The following is a 20550-nucleotide window of genomic DNA, read 5'->3' on the forward strand; positions in this document are numbered from 1 at the left end:
CTGGTGAAACTTAACGAAAGGGGAACTTTGCAAATTTCATCCCTCTAGGGCCATTCCTTCCCAGTTTCGAAGGACACGAAGCAGAGTTCAAAACACAGAAAAGGCTAATTTAAGTCGAGAAAGTTATATCAAAGGGGACAGAGTTATGTAATTTTCCCCAGGCTCATTTGGCCCCCTTTTCCTCCCTGCTTCTCCCATATTCTGAGTTCTAAGAAAAAGTTTTTACACGCTGCCATGCTCTTATCCCCCAAAATGAAAACGAAAATGTCAACTAAATTCTGAACATCTGAGAGCCTGACGGAGATGGAGGGGCGGGCAGGGAGTCAGGGACTGTATCTCCGGCTGATGGATTAGCTGCGGGAGTTCTGTTACATTTCAACTTAGTTTCATTCGACCATCTCAGCAGGGTCCCCTTTGCCCGCATCTCTTGTGACCAGCATTAAACTTCAAATTATGTCCTTTTGGTCACAGGGAAGTCTGTGTTAACAAGATGTGTTTCAGATACTTACATTGCTATCTTCCAAAAACTTAAGCGCTTTCGCTATGTTGTTCAACCGAAAAATACGATGGGATGAGGACTTGTATTCGTGCAGCTGTAACACAAACCAGAACAGAACAAGCAGTTACGCCAAGACAGGCACTCAGTCCCCAGCGGTGCCGTCGGATGTGCTTGTCTTTTTCTTTACCTTTTTCACATTAGTCTCAAGAGAAGGTTGGGGCTCATAGCAGAGCCCACACGGACCACATCCAAACCCGGGCATGGGGCCCTCGACGGTCACCTTATTTATGGTTCTTGGGACCAAACTCACTCTAGTTGAAGGAGGGGAATCCAGGGGTTAAACAAGGGACAGATTTGTCAAGTGTTTCTCTCTGACCCAGCTCCTGGCTTTTGATACTCCTCCCTCCTCCAGAGACTGTCGGTGACATGTTCTCACTGCACTGATGCTTTTCGTCAGGGCAGAAAGCGTCAGCCGGGAGTGTCACCCACAGCTGCTAAATCATCCGGTAAGCCCTCCCTGGCGGCCGCAGATGTTTCTGTTTTCTGGCCAAGAGCTTTGTGGACATTTATCCCAGGTCAGAGAGAGAGACAGACAGACGGAGACAGAAACACAGAGAGACAGAGAAAAGAGAGACAGAGAAAGAGACAGACACAGAGAAGCATAGAGAGACTGAGAGAGAGAGGAGAGAGAGAGAGAGAAAGGAGAGAGAGAGAGAGGAGAGAAAGGGGGGGGGGGAGAGAGAGAGAGAAAGGTGTTTGCAGAAGCAAAAACTCTGACAATGCTCGTCGCACCCACCAGGAGCAGCAGCAAAGGAAACTCATCCTGAAACTGAAGTCTGTCCCCACTCCGCCAGGTGGGCGCTTTACACTACAAGGCAAGCCAGTGGGTATCACTTCCACACGGTGTGAACTTCCAGGCAAGCTAATGGGTGAGGTCTTGGATGTTCTTGGCTGGGCTCCAGGATCAAAGACTTCCCAACAGAGGCCCCGCAAGGACATGGTAGCTCCTAACCAGTGCCCTGGCAGCAAAGTGGGAGCCTGGGCTGCTGGGAACACAGAACGAGGGGCTAGAATGCGCTTTTTCAGGAAGCCTGTTAGAAACTATGCTGGCAGCCCATTGTGAGATGTGCAAAGAAACCAAATACAGTAAGTCCCCTGCACACGAACCTTCAAGTTGTGAACTTTCAAAGATGCGAATGTGCGTTTGCATGTCCAATCACGTACGTTAGTTCACGTGTCTGGCGTACATTGCCACGTGCGTGCATCCTCTACGAGTGGTTGTGCTTTTGTGTCCTTCACTGTACAGTACTGTATAGAGTACAGTAGTGCAGTATCTTTATTTCAAGCCCAGGATGTCCGGAAGCAAGCCCAAAAGCAGTGGTATATAGCCAATTGTGTTAGATGGGTACCGAGGCTAACTCTGTGGGACTTATGAACAAACTGGACTTACACACACGCTCTCGGAATTGAACTCATTCATATGTAGGGGACTTACTGTACTCCCTTTACTGCAGTGGCTTTACCCTTCATTAGAATTCACAGCATCACTTTGCACGGCCCCCTTGCGGCGGGGTGGGGAGGCTATTGGGAAAGCAAAGGCAAGGAAGGGGTGTGATAAGACTCCAGCCACATTAGAGCTGAGAACAGAAGTAGGAGCTCTTGACTTTAAAGCTACAGTTAAGAACAAATCCAGATGGGCTTCCCTGGTGGCGCAGTGGTTAAGAATCTGCCTGCCAATGCAGGGGACACGGTTCAGGTCCTGGTCCGGGAAGATGCCACATGTCGTGGAGCAACTGAGCCCGTGCTCCGCAGCAAGAGAAGCCACCACAACGAAAAGCCCGCGCACCATGCAGCAACGAAGACCCAATGCAGCCAAAAATAAAATAAATAAAATTAAAAAAAAAAAAAAGGAACAAATCCAGAGAGGTCCACACAGGCTGAGCTATACCCCATCGCGGCACTTTTGTATCAGCCACGCTGGGTCACTTAAGCCAAGTCAAACACTGGACTCTAGAGCCGGTTTCTCAAAATTGACACCACTGGTATTCTGACCAGATCACTGTGCCCCCTCAAGGAACCTCTGGCAGTGCCTGGGGACATTTTTGGTTGTCAAACCTGGCGGTACTACTGGCATCCAGTGGATAGAGACCCAAGGATGCTTGCTGTTACACATCCTGCAATGCCCAGGTCAGTGCCCCCATGACAAAGAACTACCCCAGCCAAGATGCCAACAGTGTAGAATTGGGGAGAGAGGACCGACCTATATACAGCAGATACAGGCAACATGGAGAGCTCTGGTGAAGATCCAAAGTGGAAGGAACCCCAAGATCAGCTGGTTCAATTCAATTTTGGTCATACTCACAAGAAGGTTCTAGAATTCTGTGTATCTAGTTGGTGGATTATAGATTTTGGCTGAGAAGATGCCTTTCTTCTCCATCTTCCTGACTCTTAGCTCTCATTCTAGGTAATTTCATGGCTGGCCAGCTAAACTGTCATGATTCAGTCATGATCCTTAGCTTTGGACTCACAGACAACATGGGGCATTTATTTATTTACTTGCTAAAGTATATTTACTTAGTTACACATGACTGTATCAGTCTTAGTTACCGAGAAAGGAATGTCACCCTCCCAGGTTTCCCGTCATAGGATTTATGGATGGCCAGGTATATATGTACATACACATAGATCTGTACAGTAAAGAACCCTTTGGCAATGTTTTCCTTTGCATTTTTACTTCTTCCTAACCCTTCTGGAGCATACGTACCAGATTTCGCCCAGACAGGACTTCTAACAAAGCCATTAGGATTTTGCCATCTTGTATATCAACGAATAAATCTTTAACTTCTAGAGGTGGGTTGCACTGTGGAAGAGGGGGAAAGAAAGTAGCCGATTAGTGATCTGTGTAAGCCACAAAACAATTTCAGAACTGCAGCTTTCACTGGAGAAAAAACTTCCGGACACCCAGATGTCCCTACAGGCAGCAGGGCCCATCCAAGGAGACAGCGATCCCCTCTCCCTGGAGGTGGCCCGTGGGCAGTGGGTGCGCTGGGGAGCTGTGGAGGAGGCTCTGGGTGGAAAAAGTCAGAAGCCCCCTGCTTTCCTCTCTGACCTGGGGAGGTCTGAGGGACCCGTGTTGTGTCCACCAAGAGTTTGGCTGGGTGTGGCCTGGGGTCCGCGGGGCCGGCTGGAACTTGTTGGGCAGATGTCCCAGCACAGCGATTTCCAAACTGTGCTTCCCAGAACAGAGCTTCAGCAGAGCACTTCACAGAACCCTATGGGGGGGGGGGGGCGGTCCCAGAGGAGGCTTATTCACGGCACTCCCTTCCATAGCTCTTACTGGCCTTTATTTAGGGTTCCAGGAAGACTTTGCTTAAAGAAAGGTTTCTGTTGACTAAACAAGCTTGATAAAAACTCCTTTAATGAAGGATGGTTAGGATTTATTGAATCTTGGGGGACAGGGTCCAGGAACCTGCATTTTTCATTAACCCCCCAGCATAAATTCTATTTACTTTCTGGTATTGGGGCATTTGGAAGCATTAGAACACTTACTGCTCTTGGGGACGACGAAGGGGGGTGTTCCCACAGGAGACCGGATTAATTGGGGGACAGGAATGGCGGCTGTCACCCGTCAGAGAGCCAGGGAAATCTTGGAGCTGTGGCCCAGGCACCCTTTTCTCCGGGAAGGCCTCCTCTCCAGGAAGGCCTCCTCCCCATGAAAGCCTTGGAGGGCCCATGTTTTCTTTTTTTATTCGGGAGGTGGCATTTCCTTACCTCTTATACGAGCCCCCTGACTCCCAGTTAGTCAAAATACCGGGCAATTCCACCCACAGGTGCACAGAAAAGAGCTTTGCTTCAAGGGCAACGGCGACTTTGAACCCAAAGGCAAATTATTTTCTTTGCCAGCTCCCCACTGCTCTGCAGGAACATTCCACACGGAGCATGACGGTATCAGGTTACCAAGACTCTTACGGAAATGTTATTCCTGTTAACGCGGGGCAGAAACGCAAGACCTGAACAAAACAGCCCCTGATAGATGAACTCACAAAATTTCCCGTTAGCAGCCCCGACCGTGGCCAAACCTTGCTTTTGAGCTGAACCTGGAGAATAATTTCCATTGACAGTGTCTGTAAGAGCCTCAGCCCAGCAGCAGCGAGCGGGGCCTTGGCCAGCATCCATCTGCAAGATGGCAGGAGGAGAAATTGAACCCACTCCAGTGAAAACACTCCTCGGGGCCCCAGACGTTCCATGGGCTTCATGAGATTGGTATGGGCGAGTAAACAGCACCGCCAGGGGTTTCTTCGTGATCTAACTCCTTGGGTAAATTAAGGAATTTTTCCAGAAGCCAGAGACCCCGTAAATATTTCTGACAGCCTTCAAATTGCAGTTAAGCCCACTTCCCCAAGGAGTTCCTGGGTTTCCCTTACATGAAAAGTTGTTCTTGAAAGTCTCAAGGTTGGAAACATGGCTGTGAATTTTGCCCTGTTTATTACGAATCAGTTTTAGGTGCTATCTGATTTATCCGTAGAGTGGGTGCTACCCACCTGCCCCGAAAAAGGAAGCAGAAGCATGGCCACGGAGAAAATTCTGGATGCAATCAATGCTAACAGAGGTTCGTGTGGGGGTGGGGGTGGGGGTGAGTGACTGCAAGGGTATTTGCTCTATTACCCTCTGTACTTTTCTGTATTTATTTTTAAAAGAAAGAAAGAAAGAAATACACTAAACTCCGTCTGCCAGGAGGAATTTCCAGCTACCCTGATACACATCAGGCATTAATTTAGGAGTTCAGTGAACTCAGATTTGGGGAACGGTTTTCCTTTTTTTCCAAAAATAACACTTCACTGTGTGAGCAGTGCCGCAAATGCACCAATAGTCAAAACAACCGGCAAGTGATTTATCGCGCTTCGTCCACGGTATAGAGAGACTTTGCCCCGAAGAGTTCAGGAGCCTCCTGGGTCGAGCGGAACCCGTTCTACAGGTGCGGAAAAGAAGTGTGGGTGGTCAAGCGTCTGCTCGGGAAATATTATAGGCCTAAAGTTTACGCTACGTGAATTAAAATTTTGGTCAAGAGCTCCACTTCCTAAAAAAACCACATTTATTTTCTCTGCTTTCTAATCATTTCAGTGATTTCCTCTAAGAACCTTTCTTTGGGGTTAACTCTAAGGGCAGTTAATATTACTCTTGTGCCTTTTAAGAGGAGAGGAGAGAAGAAAATATAGGTATTAAACTCAATGAAGTAGGATACTTGAATACCACCAGCTTTGAAAGACATGAGACTACTGGCTGGGTCTATGTGGAGAACCAGATAGTGGAATTTAAGAAGATGTGAAGTGAGTAAAATGAATCCTGATAAACCAGCTTTCTTATAATAAGAAAAATAATCTCTCCTCCCCCAGCCCCGGGCAATTTAGAATGTTCTCTGTCGGGGTGGAGGGGGGTGGGGGGGCTAACCTAGTGGTGAGGAGGGTTCGGATTTCTCCTCCTCCGAGCTGTTTATCCATTTCACATCCCGCCCCTTCTCTGCTGCTCATCCTTGTGTCTGGTTCAGCTGCTTTTGTTTTAGGGTTTCTGTGCCTGAGAAGCCGGCAGACAAAATGCGCTTCAATGTTGCTTGGCCAGAGTATATTAGCAAAAAAAGAAAAAGGGGAGAAGAGGGGTCACGAAGTGGAATATGCAGGAGAAGCCACAGGAAGAGCTTTCTTCTCGGTCGTGGGATTGCAGAGAAGCGATTCAATGTCTCCAGGCTTCTGTTTCCTCATTCGTTTAACAGGATGGGGTGCAGGGTAAGGAGGGCTGTCTTGAGGATTAAAGGAGATGTGTGCTCGATGCACCCAAACAAGCAGATAATATTGTTGACCAACAGCAGCATTACGTGAAGAACCAGGGGATCTGGCTTGGTTAAAAAGTGCGAGGAGTTTTTGCTTGAATCAACGCAAATACCTATAAATGGGTCTTCACGAGAGCCTCCCTGACCACCCCAGACTAGAGGTCGAGATCCCCTCAGCCCCCTGTTTGGGTTGTTCAGCAGTGAATGTTTCCTAACTTTTGCTCAGCGATTCCTATTTAAAGATGGACCCTCTCCTTCCCCAGCTAGACGGATAACCCCAGGAGGTCAGAACCCCATGTCTTACTGACCTTCATGTTCCCAGCACTGAGCCTGACGCTTGGCAATGAGAATGCACTCAACAGATGTTTAAATGAATGAATGAAAAACAACAACAGAACAGAAACACAGAGCACCCTCACCCCCGCTCTGCTGAACCGTGCGCTCCGTTATGGAGGAATCGTCACTTAACAACAAGCCGAGTACCCTGCTTACCTTCTCCAGGTGGAGATTTATCCATCGAGTAAAAGTCCGCTTCTGCACATTCTCCCTCTCAACTGAAAACAAAGAAGTGCTATTAGCTGGGTGCAAAGAAATACATGCAAAATCCCACCCTCCTCCTCCCAAGGGGAGAGTCTATGGAATCTCTGTAGGATGGGGAGCCCCGGAGGTCCCATATAGGGATGGAGACCTTCCCAGAAGGAGGCTGGCAAGGGCCTGGGGAGCACCTAGAATCCATCTTCTCCAGCCCAACCCTGAGCATCTTAAATAGATTAAAGACCCACGCATTCAGACACACAAAACAAAATCTTATGCACAAGCTAACGTGAGCATTTGGACGTTTGACTCTCCAGCACAAGAAGTACTGGTGGGAAGATACAAATTTAAAGCACGAGGTGATGGTGTCACACACCTGCCTGGCGGTAGTGTGGGTCAGAGGAGCTACGATGGAGGAAAGGAGGGGAGGTCAGTGATTAGGAATTGGGAGGGGGCTCGGGAATGTGTGGCGGAAAGAATTTGACAGTCCTGGCTTGGACTCTTAGCCTGGTCACCTCCCAGCTTTGTGTCCTTGGGCCAGTCACCTATCCCCATATCTGATCTTCCCCAAGAAGATACATGGGTGACAGCCCACTTCCAGGTTGCCGTAAGACTGACCTGCGATCCTGCAGGTCAGGCTCAGCAGGGTTCCTGGCACAGTAGCTGCTCATTTTTTTTTTCTTTGTAGCAATTATTTTTAGAGCCAGGGAATACTTTGTGCGCCCCAGGAGGGGAGAGTTCTGCAAAGCCCCAGTGAGCAGGGAAGACGCCAACCAGACACAGACCCCTTCTCCCACAGGACATAACTTCCCAAACAGGTTTCTTAGGAGGAAAGATCTTTCCTTTTCAAGAGTTATTGCCATCTATCTACCCAGCACTAATTGTGTCCTGGACACTTTGTCTCCAATAATCTCTAATCCTGACAATACCACCTGTGAAGTAGAAACTAGTATTTCATAGATGAACAAAACGGGGCTCAGAGAGGTACCCTGACTTGCCCCGGACATCAGTTGGAGAGAGACAGAGCTGAGCATCTGTCTGTCTGCCCCTCATCAGCCAGCTCCCTGGAAATGGAAGGCTTGGGTTTGAATTCCATCTCTTCCAAAAATTACGACAAAGGCATCTGCAGTAGTAATGATAATGATTTAAAAAATATTTACCGAACACCCGCTATGTGGGCAGGTAACACATCTAAGCACTTCACATGCATTCACTGATTTAATCCTTCCTACAACCCTCGCAGGGAGGGACCTTCAAGATGGGAAAACTGGGGCACTTGCCCAGCGACACGCAATTAGTAAGGGTATTGTTCCTATGTTACAGATGAGGAAACTGAGGATCAAAGAGCTAATAAGCCACAAAATTAGGACTTGGAACTAGAGTCTGTGCTTTGCCCATTCGCTCCTGGGCTCTGTGGCATCAGCTGGCTTGGCGCCTGGGGACCCGTAGGGAGTTTCCGTGATAGGCGGTGGTGCCAGTGCCTGGGTCTGGGCACCCCGAGGACCATAGTAGCAGCCCCTGCAGCTCAAGACGCTACGCCTCTCAGGAAGCTTCCTGAAAATGTCGGAGCCAGAGGACTCCTAAATTACTAAGTTCTGGATTTCAACATATTGGAAGAACATATCACATATGCCTAAAACCATTTCATATTTCTTTAGCAATAAGAAAATGAGAGGCAATTTATCTCTTGGCCGAGAAAAAAAGGCTATGGTTTTCTCTAGCGACTGTGGTTCTTTTTTTCCTCCCAGCCTCATTATTAGGTAGATAGTGGTGCCCATAAATCGAATTTTAATATTGTGCCTTTCAATCTTTTTAATTGAAGAGCCAGCAGACAGTAATTATGCACATAACTGCTTCTCTCTCGTTTTCCTCTTTTTCCGTCAGGGAAGGTCACTGGCTAGTAGGCATAAGGATGAAAGAGCTCATTCTAGTGAACTGTTTCTCGTGGGAGGCGGGAGGAGGGAGGAAGGAAAAGAAGCTGATGGAAGCGAGGCCAGGAGGGGGGCATGTGCTGAGGGCCATGAGTTACAGAGTTCCAGGACTTCCCAGAAGATGGGAGAGACCTTTCTGCCTCTGCAGCTCTTTCCATAGTGTGGGTCTTCCCATAGTTTAGTGTCTGTCCCGCCGTTGATGGACATGGGCTATTCCTGGTTTTTTACTGTATGCAGCAGTGCAGCAGCCAGCACCCTGGCACAGGCAACCTGGCATGTGAGTCTCTGTGCACAAACGTGTGACTATAGTTCTTATGCCTGACGACTAAAAGCGGAACTGCTGGGTCTTAGCAGTGGGCACATTTGAAAATTTAATAGCGACTTCCGACGGCCCTCCCAAAAGGCTGCCCCATTTTATATCTTCACTCCCACCTGTCTTTAAACAAGTTTATGGGGATTGTAAAGTATTTACACACACATTCAAACACTCAGGCTGGTTTCTCCATATGGCTTCAGAGAGAGCAAAGTCTGTCTCCTGAAACAAAAGTGCATTCAGTGAAAGCCTGAGAGAACCAGGCGTAGGCTGTTAGTTTAACTGTGCAGAAGGGTGCAAATGAGGAAGTGGGTGTAAATGAGGAGGTGGGTGTAAATGAGGAAGTAGGTGTCTGTTAGTCTACATATATGCCTCATCTATCTGCCCACTGAGCCACCTATCTGTCCATCCACTCACCCATCCACCCACCCATTAGTCCTTCCATCCATCCATCTATCCATCCACCCATTAGTCCATCCATCCATCCACCCACTCATTAGTCCATCCGTCCATCCATCCATCCATCCATCCATCCATCCATTCATCCATTCAGCCGGCCTCCCAGCTGATACTTACTCAATGATTACTACTTGCTGGGAACTATGCCCAACCCTGTGGGCAAATTCAGAAATGAAGAATTAAGCATACATGGAATCTTGCACTCCAAGAATTCACAGCCAAGTAGGAGAGAGAAAACACGGATGCCGCAAGGCACATAAACAAGGAGAAATGAATTAGAAATTTCAAGAGCTGATGGGATGGGAGGAGGTGATTTCAGACTCCACGGGGGACTCCTCTGGGGGCCCTGAGATGATCCCCCCCATAGAATTGGGACACGGAGGGATCCTGAAATGCAAAGACAGCATTTTAGCCCTGGCCTGATCCACGGCCAGCCTCTGGGTGGCTTCACTTCCATTCCAGCCAAGGCCAGTGGGTGAATCCGGGCACAAATCAGCTTCAAGAGCACAGTGGAGCCGTAGGAGGGCAAGGTGATGACCGAAGACACCAGGGGACTGTGAGACTAGGTCACAAATAGCAGATGAGTCCCAAACAGAATTAGGGTACGGAGACCATATTTTCTGTCCCTGAAACTAGGACACGCCGCTCAATACACAGGAGAGAGAATGTGAGAATTTAGCCTGCCCCAGAAGGCCCACCTGGGAGCCACACACCATTAGACCATGAGCTGACCTTGGTGAAAGTCAGAACTTTCAAAATACCTTTGCCTCAGTCTCCCCTCTGCAGGATGGGGATAACCGTGCCTCCCTCACAGGAATGCTGTGAAGATCAAAAGGGATCCGCCAGAAAGGCATTCCCAACAGCTGTTCCGGAAGGGCCACCTTTCCCCCAGGCCCCTGGCACACCGCATGCCCTTGGGGTATTTTATCTGGTGTCTCCACACAAAGGTTGGCTGCCCTTTCCGGGCCTTCTGCATTTCCAAATACCCACCCCCATCCCACAGGCCTTTTCTACTTCCGGCCCTGCCAAGACTCTATAAACTTTATAGTCTCCATAAACCCAACAGCCCCTTTTGTCCACGGCACCTATCACGTTGTAAAGGCGTAGGAAACCATTTCTCAGGAAGGGTCTGGCCTTCGTGAGGAGTGTTTGTGGGGCCTGGTGTGGGTTTACTGGGCAACAACGGAGTAATAACAGCGCTGCAAAATCACCATCCCGGCTCTGCCTGGCCGGCCAGGGTGCTCGAGCACCAGGTCGGGTGGAGGCGGGGAGGGGCTGCCAGGCCCGGGACGCCAGGAACGCACAGAAGGGGCGGCCCAGCCTTCTGGCTCAACTCCACCCTCCCAAATTCCAAGGCATGACTTTGGCCCCGGCTTTGCCTAGAACAGGCAATTTGAAAACAGGAGGTGTGACATTCCTTCCTTCTCAATGGCAGGCTGAGGGGTTGGAAGCCACAGAAAAAGGGATACTAGCTCTGGGAGTTACAACAGACTCATTTAGGGGCTTCCCTGGTGGCGCAGTGGTTGCGAGTCCGCCTGCCGATGCAGGGGACACGGGTTCGTGCCCCGGTCCGGGAAGATCCCACATGCCGCGGAGCGGCTGGGCCCGTGAGCCATGGCCGCTGAGCCTGCGCGTCCGGACCCTGTGCTCCACAACGGGAGAGGCCACAACAGTGAGAGGCCCGCGTACTGCAAAAAAAAAAAAAGACTCATTTACATCTGTGGCTGTCTTTCCGTAGGTCCACATTTCCCTCAAACCTACTTCCTATATAATATTTCCTCTATAATAGTCTGCTCTTCCCCGCCCATGGGAAAGCCTTGAAGGCTTTATCTGTTGATGAAAATAATATGCTGATCATAAAAAATTAAAATATAGAAAAGCACAGAGAGGGGATTCCCTAGCGGGCCAGTGGTTAGGACTTGGCACTTTCACTGCTGTGACCCAGGTTTGATCACTGGCTGGGAAACTAAGATCCCACAAGCTGCACGGAGCGGGGAAAGAAAGAAAGGAAGAAAGGAAGAAAGAAAAGCATAGAGAAATATATCTCAAATCTCGTGAAATCATTACACCCAGAGATCACCAGTATTGCCATTTTAATGACCATCCTCCTAGAACTACACACGCACACACACGCACACACACGCATGCACACACACAGGCTCAGAGTTAATGCACCTACATAACTGCAACGTGATCACCTAAAGACTCAGTATTCGTCAAAGCATTGCCCACGGACCCCTAATATCAAGAGCTTCTGGGCTTCTGGGGTGACAGTTAAAATGCTAATTCCTCGACCCCAGCCAAGACCTACTGGGTCACACTCTCTGGGGCTGGGGCCTGGGAATCTGAATTGAACCAGCTCGGGGGTTATGATAGTACACAGTTGAAGAACCTGGGTCTTCCTGGGAAGAGACAAGTGGCACGGTTCCTTGGTCATCTTCGGGCAATGGGACGTCACCTGGTGGAGGAGAAAGGGCCGGCGTTCTGGAGCCAGGCCCACAGTGCCACCCCTCATCCTGAGATGGAGACACGGATAGGGCTCCCGGGTTGGCTACAGTATTGCTTATTGGCGCTGGCAACAAAAATTCCTTTCCTGCTTTGTCAAAAATGCTCTTCCTGATAATGCTTTAAGTCACTAAATTCACACAGCTGCTCTGATACTCCCGAGAGATGAATCAGAGCTCGCCTTGGAGGACCGCAGAGCAGAATCCCGCAGGGGAGGCTTATCCTTCGACATCCATCCAGCTGCGGCAGCTGGGACACCTGTTTCCAGCCGCAGGGGCACTGCCCAGGCAGGAGGGAGGCAGCTGGGGCGAGCTGTGACCTCACCTCCAGGAGCTCAAAGCCCTCGCCCAGAGCCGGGCACAACGCATGTGCTGAACAAACGCAGCTGTAGCTGTTATCGCTAACCTCTGACAAGCTGCTGAACTTTTCTGAAGTTGAGTTTCTTTTCTGTGCAATAGAGACAACGCCTTCCCCTACCAAATGAGACGATGATGCCTGTGTCTGTGTGTGTGTGTGTGTGTGTGTGTGTGTGTGTCGGACACACAGAGGACCTCAGTAAACAGACTTGTTTCTTCTCACAATTCATAGCATTCCAGGGACCCATACGTGGGCCCTACTGACAGCTTTCTGTAGGATGGGGCGTGGCTACCCTGGTGACAGCTTGGTGGGCCCTCCCTGTCCCCAGTGGAATGGTCACCGAAGTCCCCCACTCAGCCCTCTCTATCCAGGAGGCAGGGTGGCAGGAGGCCCCGTACTTTTCAAGCTTTACTCCTGTTTTGTGTGAGGGCAGGACCCTGGCACGCGAAGGCTCCTGCGCCCCAGGCCTTGTTCGCCAGAAGCCCGGGTCTGTACAGAGGGCCATCTCAGCTCCAGGGGAAGCCACAGCCCCCGATGATGACAGTCTCAAGGGGTTCCTCCGATAACATCCTGGTCCAGAAACCTCTTGCCCCACCTCATACAAGCGACGTCCTGAGACACTCACATACACTTTCCCGTTCTGGGTCTGAGCTGACCTCCTCCACTAGCTGGGAAAGCCACTATCCTTCTTGCCAAATATCCTTCTTTTTCTCCATGGCTCAGACCCCCACTCATTCTAAGTGTCCCCCTTGGCTCGCTTCAGCTGTGCCAGCTCTTTCCATCAACCGGGGATCTTTAACCCAGGATCAAGGGCACCCGCCGCCCCACGGACAGCACACAAACTAGCCCTCGGGGGTGCCCCTGCATGCCTGCCCCCGCCCAGCCCTTGGCACTGCTGGACCCCCAGGCGCCCGCGGCCGCCCCCCGAAGAGGCCGGGTCCCCCGCCTCATGGTTTCACTCCTTTCCCCATCTTTCAACACCTCCCAGAAACACAACCTCATTACATGGCCCCACGCTGGTTCATGTGAGAAATAAAACTCAGAAACAAATTAAACAGCGATTTCTTTTTCAGCAGGAGGGGAGCCAGGCTTCAGGAATACCAGGCCAGCAGCCTTCGGTTCCGACTCCCGGGGGCTACTTCCCACCATCGGCTCTGGAGGTATTAAAAGCCAAGGCCTCCGAGTGGTTTTGCATTTAATTTCCTTTGTTTTTTCCTCCCCCAATGTTTGCTCTGACCCAAGTCCCTTTTATTGAGACTTTGGTAATAAAACGCAAAACGCTCCTTGGGACCACAGGCCAAGAAGCACGCAACTCCTACCAATCGGTGTGCAGGGAAGTGGCAGGCAGCGCTGCCAGGGCCCTCTCACCCCCTTTCTAGTTCCTCTGCTGCCTTCTCTCCTTTGTCCCTTGTGGCACTGGGGATGCGCCGACGGGCCTCAGGACCAAGAGTGAGTCCGGGCTCCAGCCGGTGCAAACCGGTGGTCTCCCCAATAGGCACCTGGGGAGACTCCCATAAAACTGCCAAGCTCATTCGAACTGGGGACTTAAATCCAATTCTCTCACAGGTCCCAGAGGCCACCAATTAACGTACCACGTCCTGCCCCGCCATGCCCCTGCTTCTTAGCTGCTCTCAAACACATACCCCAGGGCTCCAAAGAGCTAGTCCCAATTTCACACCAAATTAACTTTTAAGTTATATGTATATATATACAGGGCGGGTGCCTGTGACTAGCATAAAAAAATAAACCCACTCTAGTTTTTTCTGTGAGTGATACTGTCTAACCTCAGTGCTCAACCTCGGTCCACCTTGATTTATGACAGATGACGCCAGCCAGCCAGCCTTAAAAACCAAGGTTGGACTACCAAACGTAAGGTAGATAGCTAGTGGGAAGCAGCCGCATAGCACAGGAAGATCAGCTTGGTGCTTTGTGACCGCCTGGAGGGGTGGGATAGGGAGGGTGGGAGGGAGGGAGATGCAAGAGGGAGGAGATATGGGAACATATGGATATGTATAACTGATTCACTTTGTTATAAAGCAGAAACACACCATTGTAAAGCAATTATACTCCAATAAGGACATTAAATAAATAAAATAAAATAAAATTCCCCCCCCCCCAAAAAAAAAACCAAGGTTGGGAAAAGGGATTTTAACATCCACCCAGATGGGCAGACCAGGTGACATGAGCAAGTCAGGCAGACTGCCCGGATGCATGCAGTTGAAACGGAGACGGAGAGTTAAGTGGTGTCGGACAGATCGTTCACACACCCATCCAGGAAGCAAATGGGTTGACGCTTACACTCAACCATGGAAAATAAGAATGTGGACCCCGTCCTCATGGGCTTCCTTTGCCAGGTCCCACAAGGAAGGATGGAGAGAGGGAGGAGAGGAGGGAGAGAAGGAAGGAAGGGAAGCAAGATAGAAACATATTCTCTTCCCATATTATGGAGACCGTGATTCCTGGGGGACTGAACTCTCCCTTGTGGACCACAGATTTTGATGATTTTCTTTTTTCTAATACCAGTATTTTCGGGGAAGTATCCTGGCTTCTAAATACTAACTTGAGTAACTTCTAAAACTGTGTTTTCCAAACCACATTCTGCAGAGGACTAGTTCTAAGAGGCCTTTCAAAAGAGGAACCCAATAAAGCTGGGAAATAGTGCATCCTCTGTTTCCTCTCATGGTTATCTATGATCAGTATTTTTAAGGCTCTGATAAGTCCTGCAATAAAGACATGTTTCACTTGGTCTCAACCAAACTCATCTGAAGCCAGACCCCTTTTCTGGGTAAAACTGATCACAACTTTCTTGTAGACTCCTGCTTTGGAAATACAGAGAGATGTTCATTCATGGGGGATGTCTCCACTGGGTCCTCACAGCCACTGAATTAGGCAGCCACACTTCCTGTGACAGAGACTCCCATGTGTTTGCCAAACCCTGTTTCCTTTTTCTCATGGGCACATAGCCAAACTACATTTCCCAGCCTCCCTTGCAGGTGGTGGGGGCCTCACGGCTGCGTTCCAGCCAACGGTACGCGGGGAGGTGCAAGCATGCCACTTTCAGATGAGGCCAGGCCAATGCTTCATGCCTTGTGCCAAGGATGTAGAGGAGGACCGAGCCATAGCAGGGAAGGAGTCTGGACTCCCAAATCCCCCCAGTAGTGCCACCCCATGAGGAATACCACTGTGGGACTGTTGAGTGAGTGAGAAATACACCTTCACTGAGTTAAGCCAGAGCCCTTTGGGGATTGTTATTATAGTAGCTAGACAACCAGGCCTGTACCTGCCTTAAGTGAGAACCAGCCTCCCCTGTGCAAGAGAGGAAGGGGAGAAGGGAAAAGTCAACATTTCTGCAGCCTCTTCCAGGCATAGGGAGAAATACTCCGCCACTGAATCCTCACGGCCACCTCAACAGGTGAGCGATGGTGCTTCTGGTGCAGATGGGGAAACTGAGTGCCAGAGAGGGGCAGTGACCTGCTCCGGTGCCTGGCTTCACAGCCGAGGGAAGAGTCTAGCCTGGTGAGCCGATACCCTCTCCACGGCACCTTGCTGGGCTGGTGGAACCCTTCAAAACAAACATCTTATTGAAGAACCTTCACAAAGAATCGGTTTCACACCCAGGTGAGCTCGGCAGAATACAGGCTGACCTGGTGTTTTGTCCCCGAACAGAGCTTATTAAACAGACCTAATAAGAGTTAGCTTGACTTCTTGGGTTCAGCTCTTTTTTAAAAAGGAGATTAAAACGCTCAGCTGCATACACATGACCTTGATTTACATTTTTAATAAAGCCCCACCCTCACCCTTCAAATCCCAATGCTTTTATGTACATGCTAAGGCCAATTGGCTGCAAGATTCTCTAGAATTAGGGTGACCAACTGCCCTGGTCTGCCCCGGATTGAGGGGGATCCCGGGACACAGGACCTCCAGTGCTAAAATTGGGAAAGTCCCAGGCAAACTGGGATGAGTTGGCCATTCTAAGCAGTAGACACAGCACTGTGTCCTGGAGAGCAGGAGGGAGGGGACAGCTGCTGGGAGGGGCAGAAGGCCCTGGAAGCCACGTGGGAGACCAAGACAGCGTAACTCGAGGTGGTTAATGTTTGCTTTAAATGCCAGGGACAGAACAAACCCTGAAATTCCCATTTACAACTTTAAACTGCCAATGAAAAGTGACACGTACACACACACACACACACACACACACACACACACACACCTCAAGGTAATGTGGGTCATCTTCAACCTTCTTCAGGGACCTTACTGGAGGGATTTTGTCATTGCAAGGTCTCCCTTATGCCACAGCCATAATGGTTCAGACCTCAAGGACTGCACTCACACTGAGGTCAAGGGCAGATCATTGCCACTGGGTAGAACCCTGTAGAATGGCAAATTCCAGTTCGGTAATCCTACAAAACCCACTGAGACTAGACCCGTGATGCTCAACCCTCACAGTCACCTGGGGAATCTTTAAAAAAAATCAGAGATGCCTGGGCTCCATTCCAGACTAATTGAATCTGAATCCCTGAGGATGGGGCCCAGGTATCTGCATTTTTAAAGCTCCCCAGGTGATCCTGACACTGAGCCAGGGCTGAGAACCACTGCTCTCAGCCAGGGGTTGGCAAATTTTTTTTGTCAAGGGCCAGATAGTAAATGTTTTAGACTTTGCAGGCCATATGGTCTCTGGCAACTAGTCAACTCTGCAGTGGTGGTAGAAAGCAGCCAAGGTATACCCAAACGAGCATGGTGTGTTCCAATAAAACTTTATTTGTAAGAACAGGTGGTGGGCCGCAGCTTGCCAAGCCCTGCTCTAGACTTCACAAGCCCCGTTGCTTGATTTAATCAGCCATTCTAGACTTTGCTGGTGGCCATACCCTTCACGGCCCAACTTTTAAAAGTCAGTTTGGGGCTTCAGGAGCAGGGGGTTGTTTGCATTCTGTTTATTGTTATAAGAAAAGCAAACAGCAGTGGTGGGGTGGATGGAGCAGAAGGTGTATGGGAAACAGGAGCAGCAGAAAAACTGAGTATTTGGTCCCTGCAAGTCAGAGAAATGAACTTGGATTTTCTCCTCCCATCCCCAAAACTGTAAGAAAAATCACATTTGGGCAACCAGACTTTTAAGTGATTCTTGTCCTTACTTTCCTTCTTCAGCAGCCGGCCTTTTTCAAACCACGTCCTATCACCTAGCCTCTCCCTCCTCATTCCCTGCTAAATACCCACTTTGTCTGAAGAATCCAAGGGAGCAAACATGGAGAAGGAAAACAACCCCACACAATCATTACATTTTTCCTTCTTCTTTTGTAAAGTTTAAATGGAAACAGGCTTAAAAAAAAAAAAATCAAACAGAGCTACCCATAGACAAAATTGCTTAGCAGATTAAACCTTGTCCAAGGAGAGTAATCTCCCTCACCCGTTTCCTTAGCACCGCAAGGAACCCAGAATTATTCTGCCCATCAGAGTCCTCGGCAGTTCAGTGTTCTGGCTGGAGAGGCCATTAAATACTTAGGGTAGCTTCTCATCCAACACCGCCATCGAGGCAGTCGTCCAGGGTCTACTTGAATGCGTCCCAGGACGAGGCACTCAGTACCTCTCCAAAATCAGGCTTCCATGATCTCAAAGCTTGTCTTATGGAAAAGGAGAAAGTGCAGTGGGTACAAGTTAGGAGCTAGAGGATGACAGGTTTCAGTTTGATATCAGGAAGCTAGGCCATCAGAGCTGACCAATAGTGGGATGGGATACCAAACATTTCCAGCTCTTCAAATCTTAACGTTTTAGAGGAAAACTAAAAACACACAGATACTCTGAGATTCTGCTTAGAAAGCCCTGGTAAATGTTTTTTCAGGCTGTTGGTGAGCTGGAAGGAGGTTTTGCTACCTCTCCTGATGACTACTGTAATTCCTCCAACTCGATATGCTATGAAAACTAGTTCTTGTAACAGGTTGGTTAGGGGTGAATTTTTACTTGAAAATGGATCCATATATTTATGTAGGAGATGGAAACACACTAATGCACAAAAAGATGGGACATAACCGCAGCACTAACAGATTCTTGAACAGGTTCTTATACAAAGGGACAGGGGTCACTGCAAATATTCCTCTTTGGAGGAATCTCATAACGAGTTCAATTTCCTTTTTCACTTTGCCGTCAGGAAATTCTTCATTAAACTTGAAGGCCAAGTTTAACAAATGAGCGGAACTGTGGCCTGCATATCTGGATACTAACTTTCCCCTGGACCTCAATTTTTACAAAAATATTACAGTCATACCTTGTTATCTGCAGGGGATTGATTCCAGGACCCCCATGGATAACAAAATCCGTGCATGCTCAAGTCCCTTATATAAAACACTGCAGTATTTGCATATAATCTACACACATCCTCCCATATACTTTAAATCATCTCTAAATTACTTATGAGACCTAATACAATGTAAGTGCTACGTAAATAGTTGTCCCCGTGGCAAATTCAAGTTTTGCTTTTTGAAACTTTCTGGAAATGTTTTTTGGAATATGTGTTATCTGAATCCACGGACGCAGAATCCACAGATATTGAGGGCCAACTGATTTGATACAGATTCTTTTGTTTATAAACTTTTAAGCTTTGTTTTATGGATCAGGTAAACTACCTTAAATATTTTTGTTCAAGAAAGGAGAGTAGGGCTTCCCTGGTGGTGCAGTGGTTGAGAGTCCGCCTGCCGATGCAGGGGACACGGGTTCGTGCCCCGGTCCGGGAAGATCCCACGTGCTGCGGAGCGGCTGGGCCCGTGAGCCATGGCCGCTGGGCCTGCGTGTCTGGAGCCTGTGCTCCGCAACGGGAGAGGCCACAACAGTGAGAGGCCCACATACCGCAAAAAAAAAAAAGAAAAAAAAAAAAAGAAAGTAGAGTATAATAAATGAATGAACAGACATGTGAATGAGTAAATCCATAAGTAAACAGAGTGTCTTGTACATGGTTGTCAGCCTTCTCCACCCCACCCATGCCTGGTGTATAAGTAGAGATGCTTGTTGAATCAATCAATCAATCAATGGAAACCCCACCTACCACGGCGCTCATTGCATCTGGCCTCCAAAACCACCATGTTCATCCTGCTACAGCCTGGATCACTCACTTCCCAGCTGCGACCCTGACCTCTAATCTGTCCATCTAACCTCACCAGTGTGGCTCTAGGAACACAAACTAGGTCTTCTCCCTTTTTGTACCTGCAGTTCCTGCTCACAGAATCGCTCAGGCTGCTCCAGTGAGCCAAGTCTCAGGTGGAATCTATAGGACTGAACCAAGAAAGCCCGGATGAAGATACCCAGGAATCAGTATGGGGACCAACTCTGTGGTGCGCCGGCCTGAGGGGCTTACAACCATCTGTCTCTGGTGGAACAGATCACCGTGGCTCTATCAGTGAGAGCCGGATCTGGATTTCTCCCAGGTTCAGGTATCAAGAGAACAAGCCTGAATGCAAAAGGACCACCACCTGGCCCAGGTTAGGCATCTCGGCACTTGGCTTAAATGAACAGCCAATTAAGATACTGCGTCTAGCTGCCCCTCGGGAAGAAAAGGGGCGCCGTGCCACGGTGCGGGAACTCATCTTCATGATTCCTAAGAGTTTTTGGTGTCAGCTTTCTGTTGCTAAAGCTGCCACATTTGGGGGGCTCACTGTGTGCCCTGCGCTACACATGGCTCATCTCTTTTCTCTGATCCGTGACCCCATGGGACGGGTGCTGTCATGGTGGTGTGCACGCCGGAGTGCCCTGCAGGGCACCCCCTGGTATGGGGATGCCCCTCCCTGGTCGTTGATCCAGGTGGTAAAGGCAGTGGGACCCTGAAAGTCAACGACACGACCACTGGAGCCTGAGCTCCTTCTTGGGAATCAGACTGGGTCTGATTCCAGCGTCCATCTGACTGGTCCCTTGAATGGAGCAAGCGGCACAGGGGCCATTTGCTGCCACTCGGACTGGAGAGCAAACAGATCAATCAGGAAGAAAGAGAGACACAGCGATGAGAGATGGGGTGGGAAAGACGGAGAGCGAGAAAGTGTACAAAGGAGAGCTCTGTTCTGGCCTATTCTCGAGGCCCTGCTACACACGCCCTGGCCTTTGGATTCAGTGGGATCCCTGTACTTTTTTTTTTTTTCCTGTACTTTTCTTA

At 49.3% G+C, this 20550-nt stretch overlaps 1 protein-coding gene across 2 annotated transcripts in view; it reads right to left on the minus strand.

Moving 5' to 3' along the window:
- CLMN (calmin) overlaps window positions 1–20550 on the minus strand; it is a 119577-nt gene that overhangs the window by 34371 nt on the left and 64656 nt on the right. For both annotated transcript variants that reach the window (XM_033419536.2, XM_004262491.3), the window contains exons 2-4: window positions 6816–6877; window positions 3264–3359; window positions 510–593 (exon numbers count right to left, since the gene is read on the minus strand). In XM_033419536.2, coding sequence (XP_033275427.1) covers window positions 510–593; window positions 3264–3359; window positions 6816–6877 — 242 coding nt within the window. The remainder of the gene's footprint in view (window positions 1–509; window positions 594–3263; window positions 3360–6815; window positions 6878–20550) is intronic.

The sequence above is a fragment of the Orcinus orca genome, chromosome 2 (genome assembly GCF_937001465.1).
Source record: "Orcinus orca chromosome 2, mOrcOrc1.1, whole genome shotgun sequence".
Taxonomy (NCBI): domain Eukaryota; kingdom Metazoa; phylum Chordata; class Mammalia; order Artiodactyla; family Delphinidae; genus Orcinus; species Orcinus orca.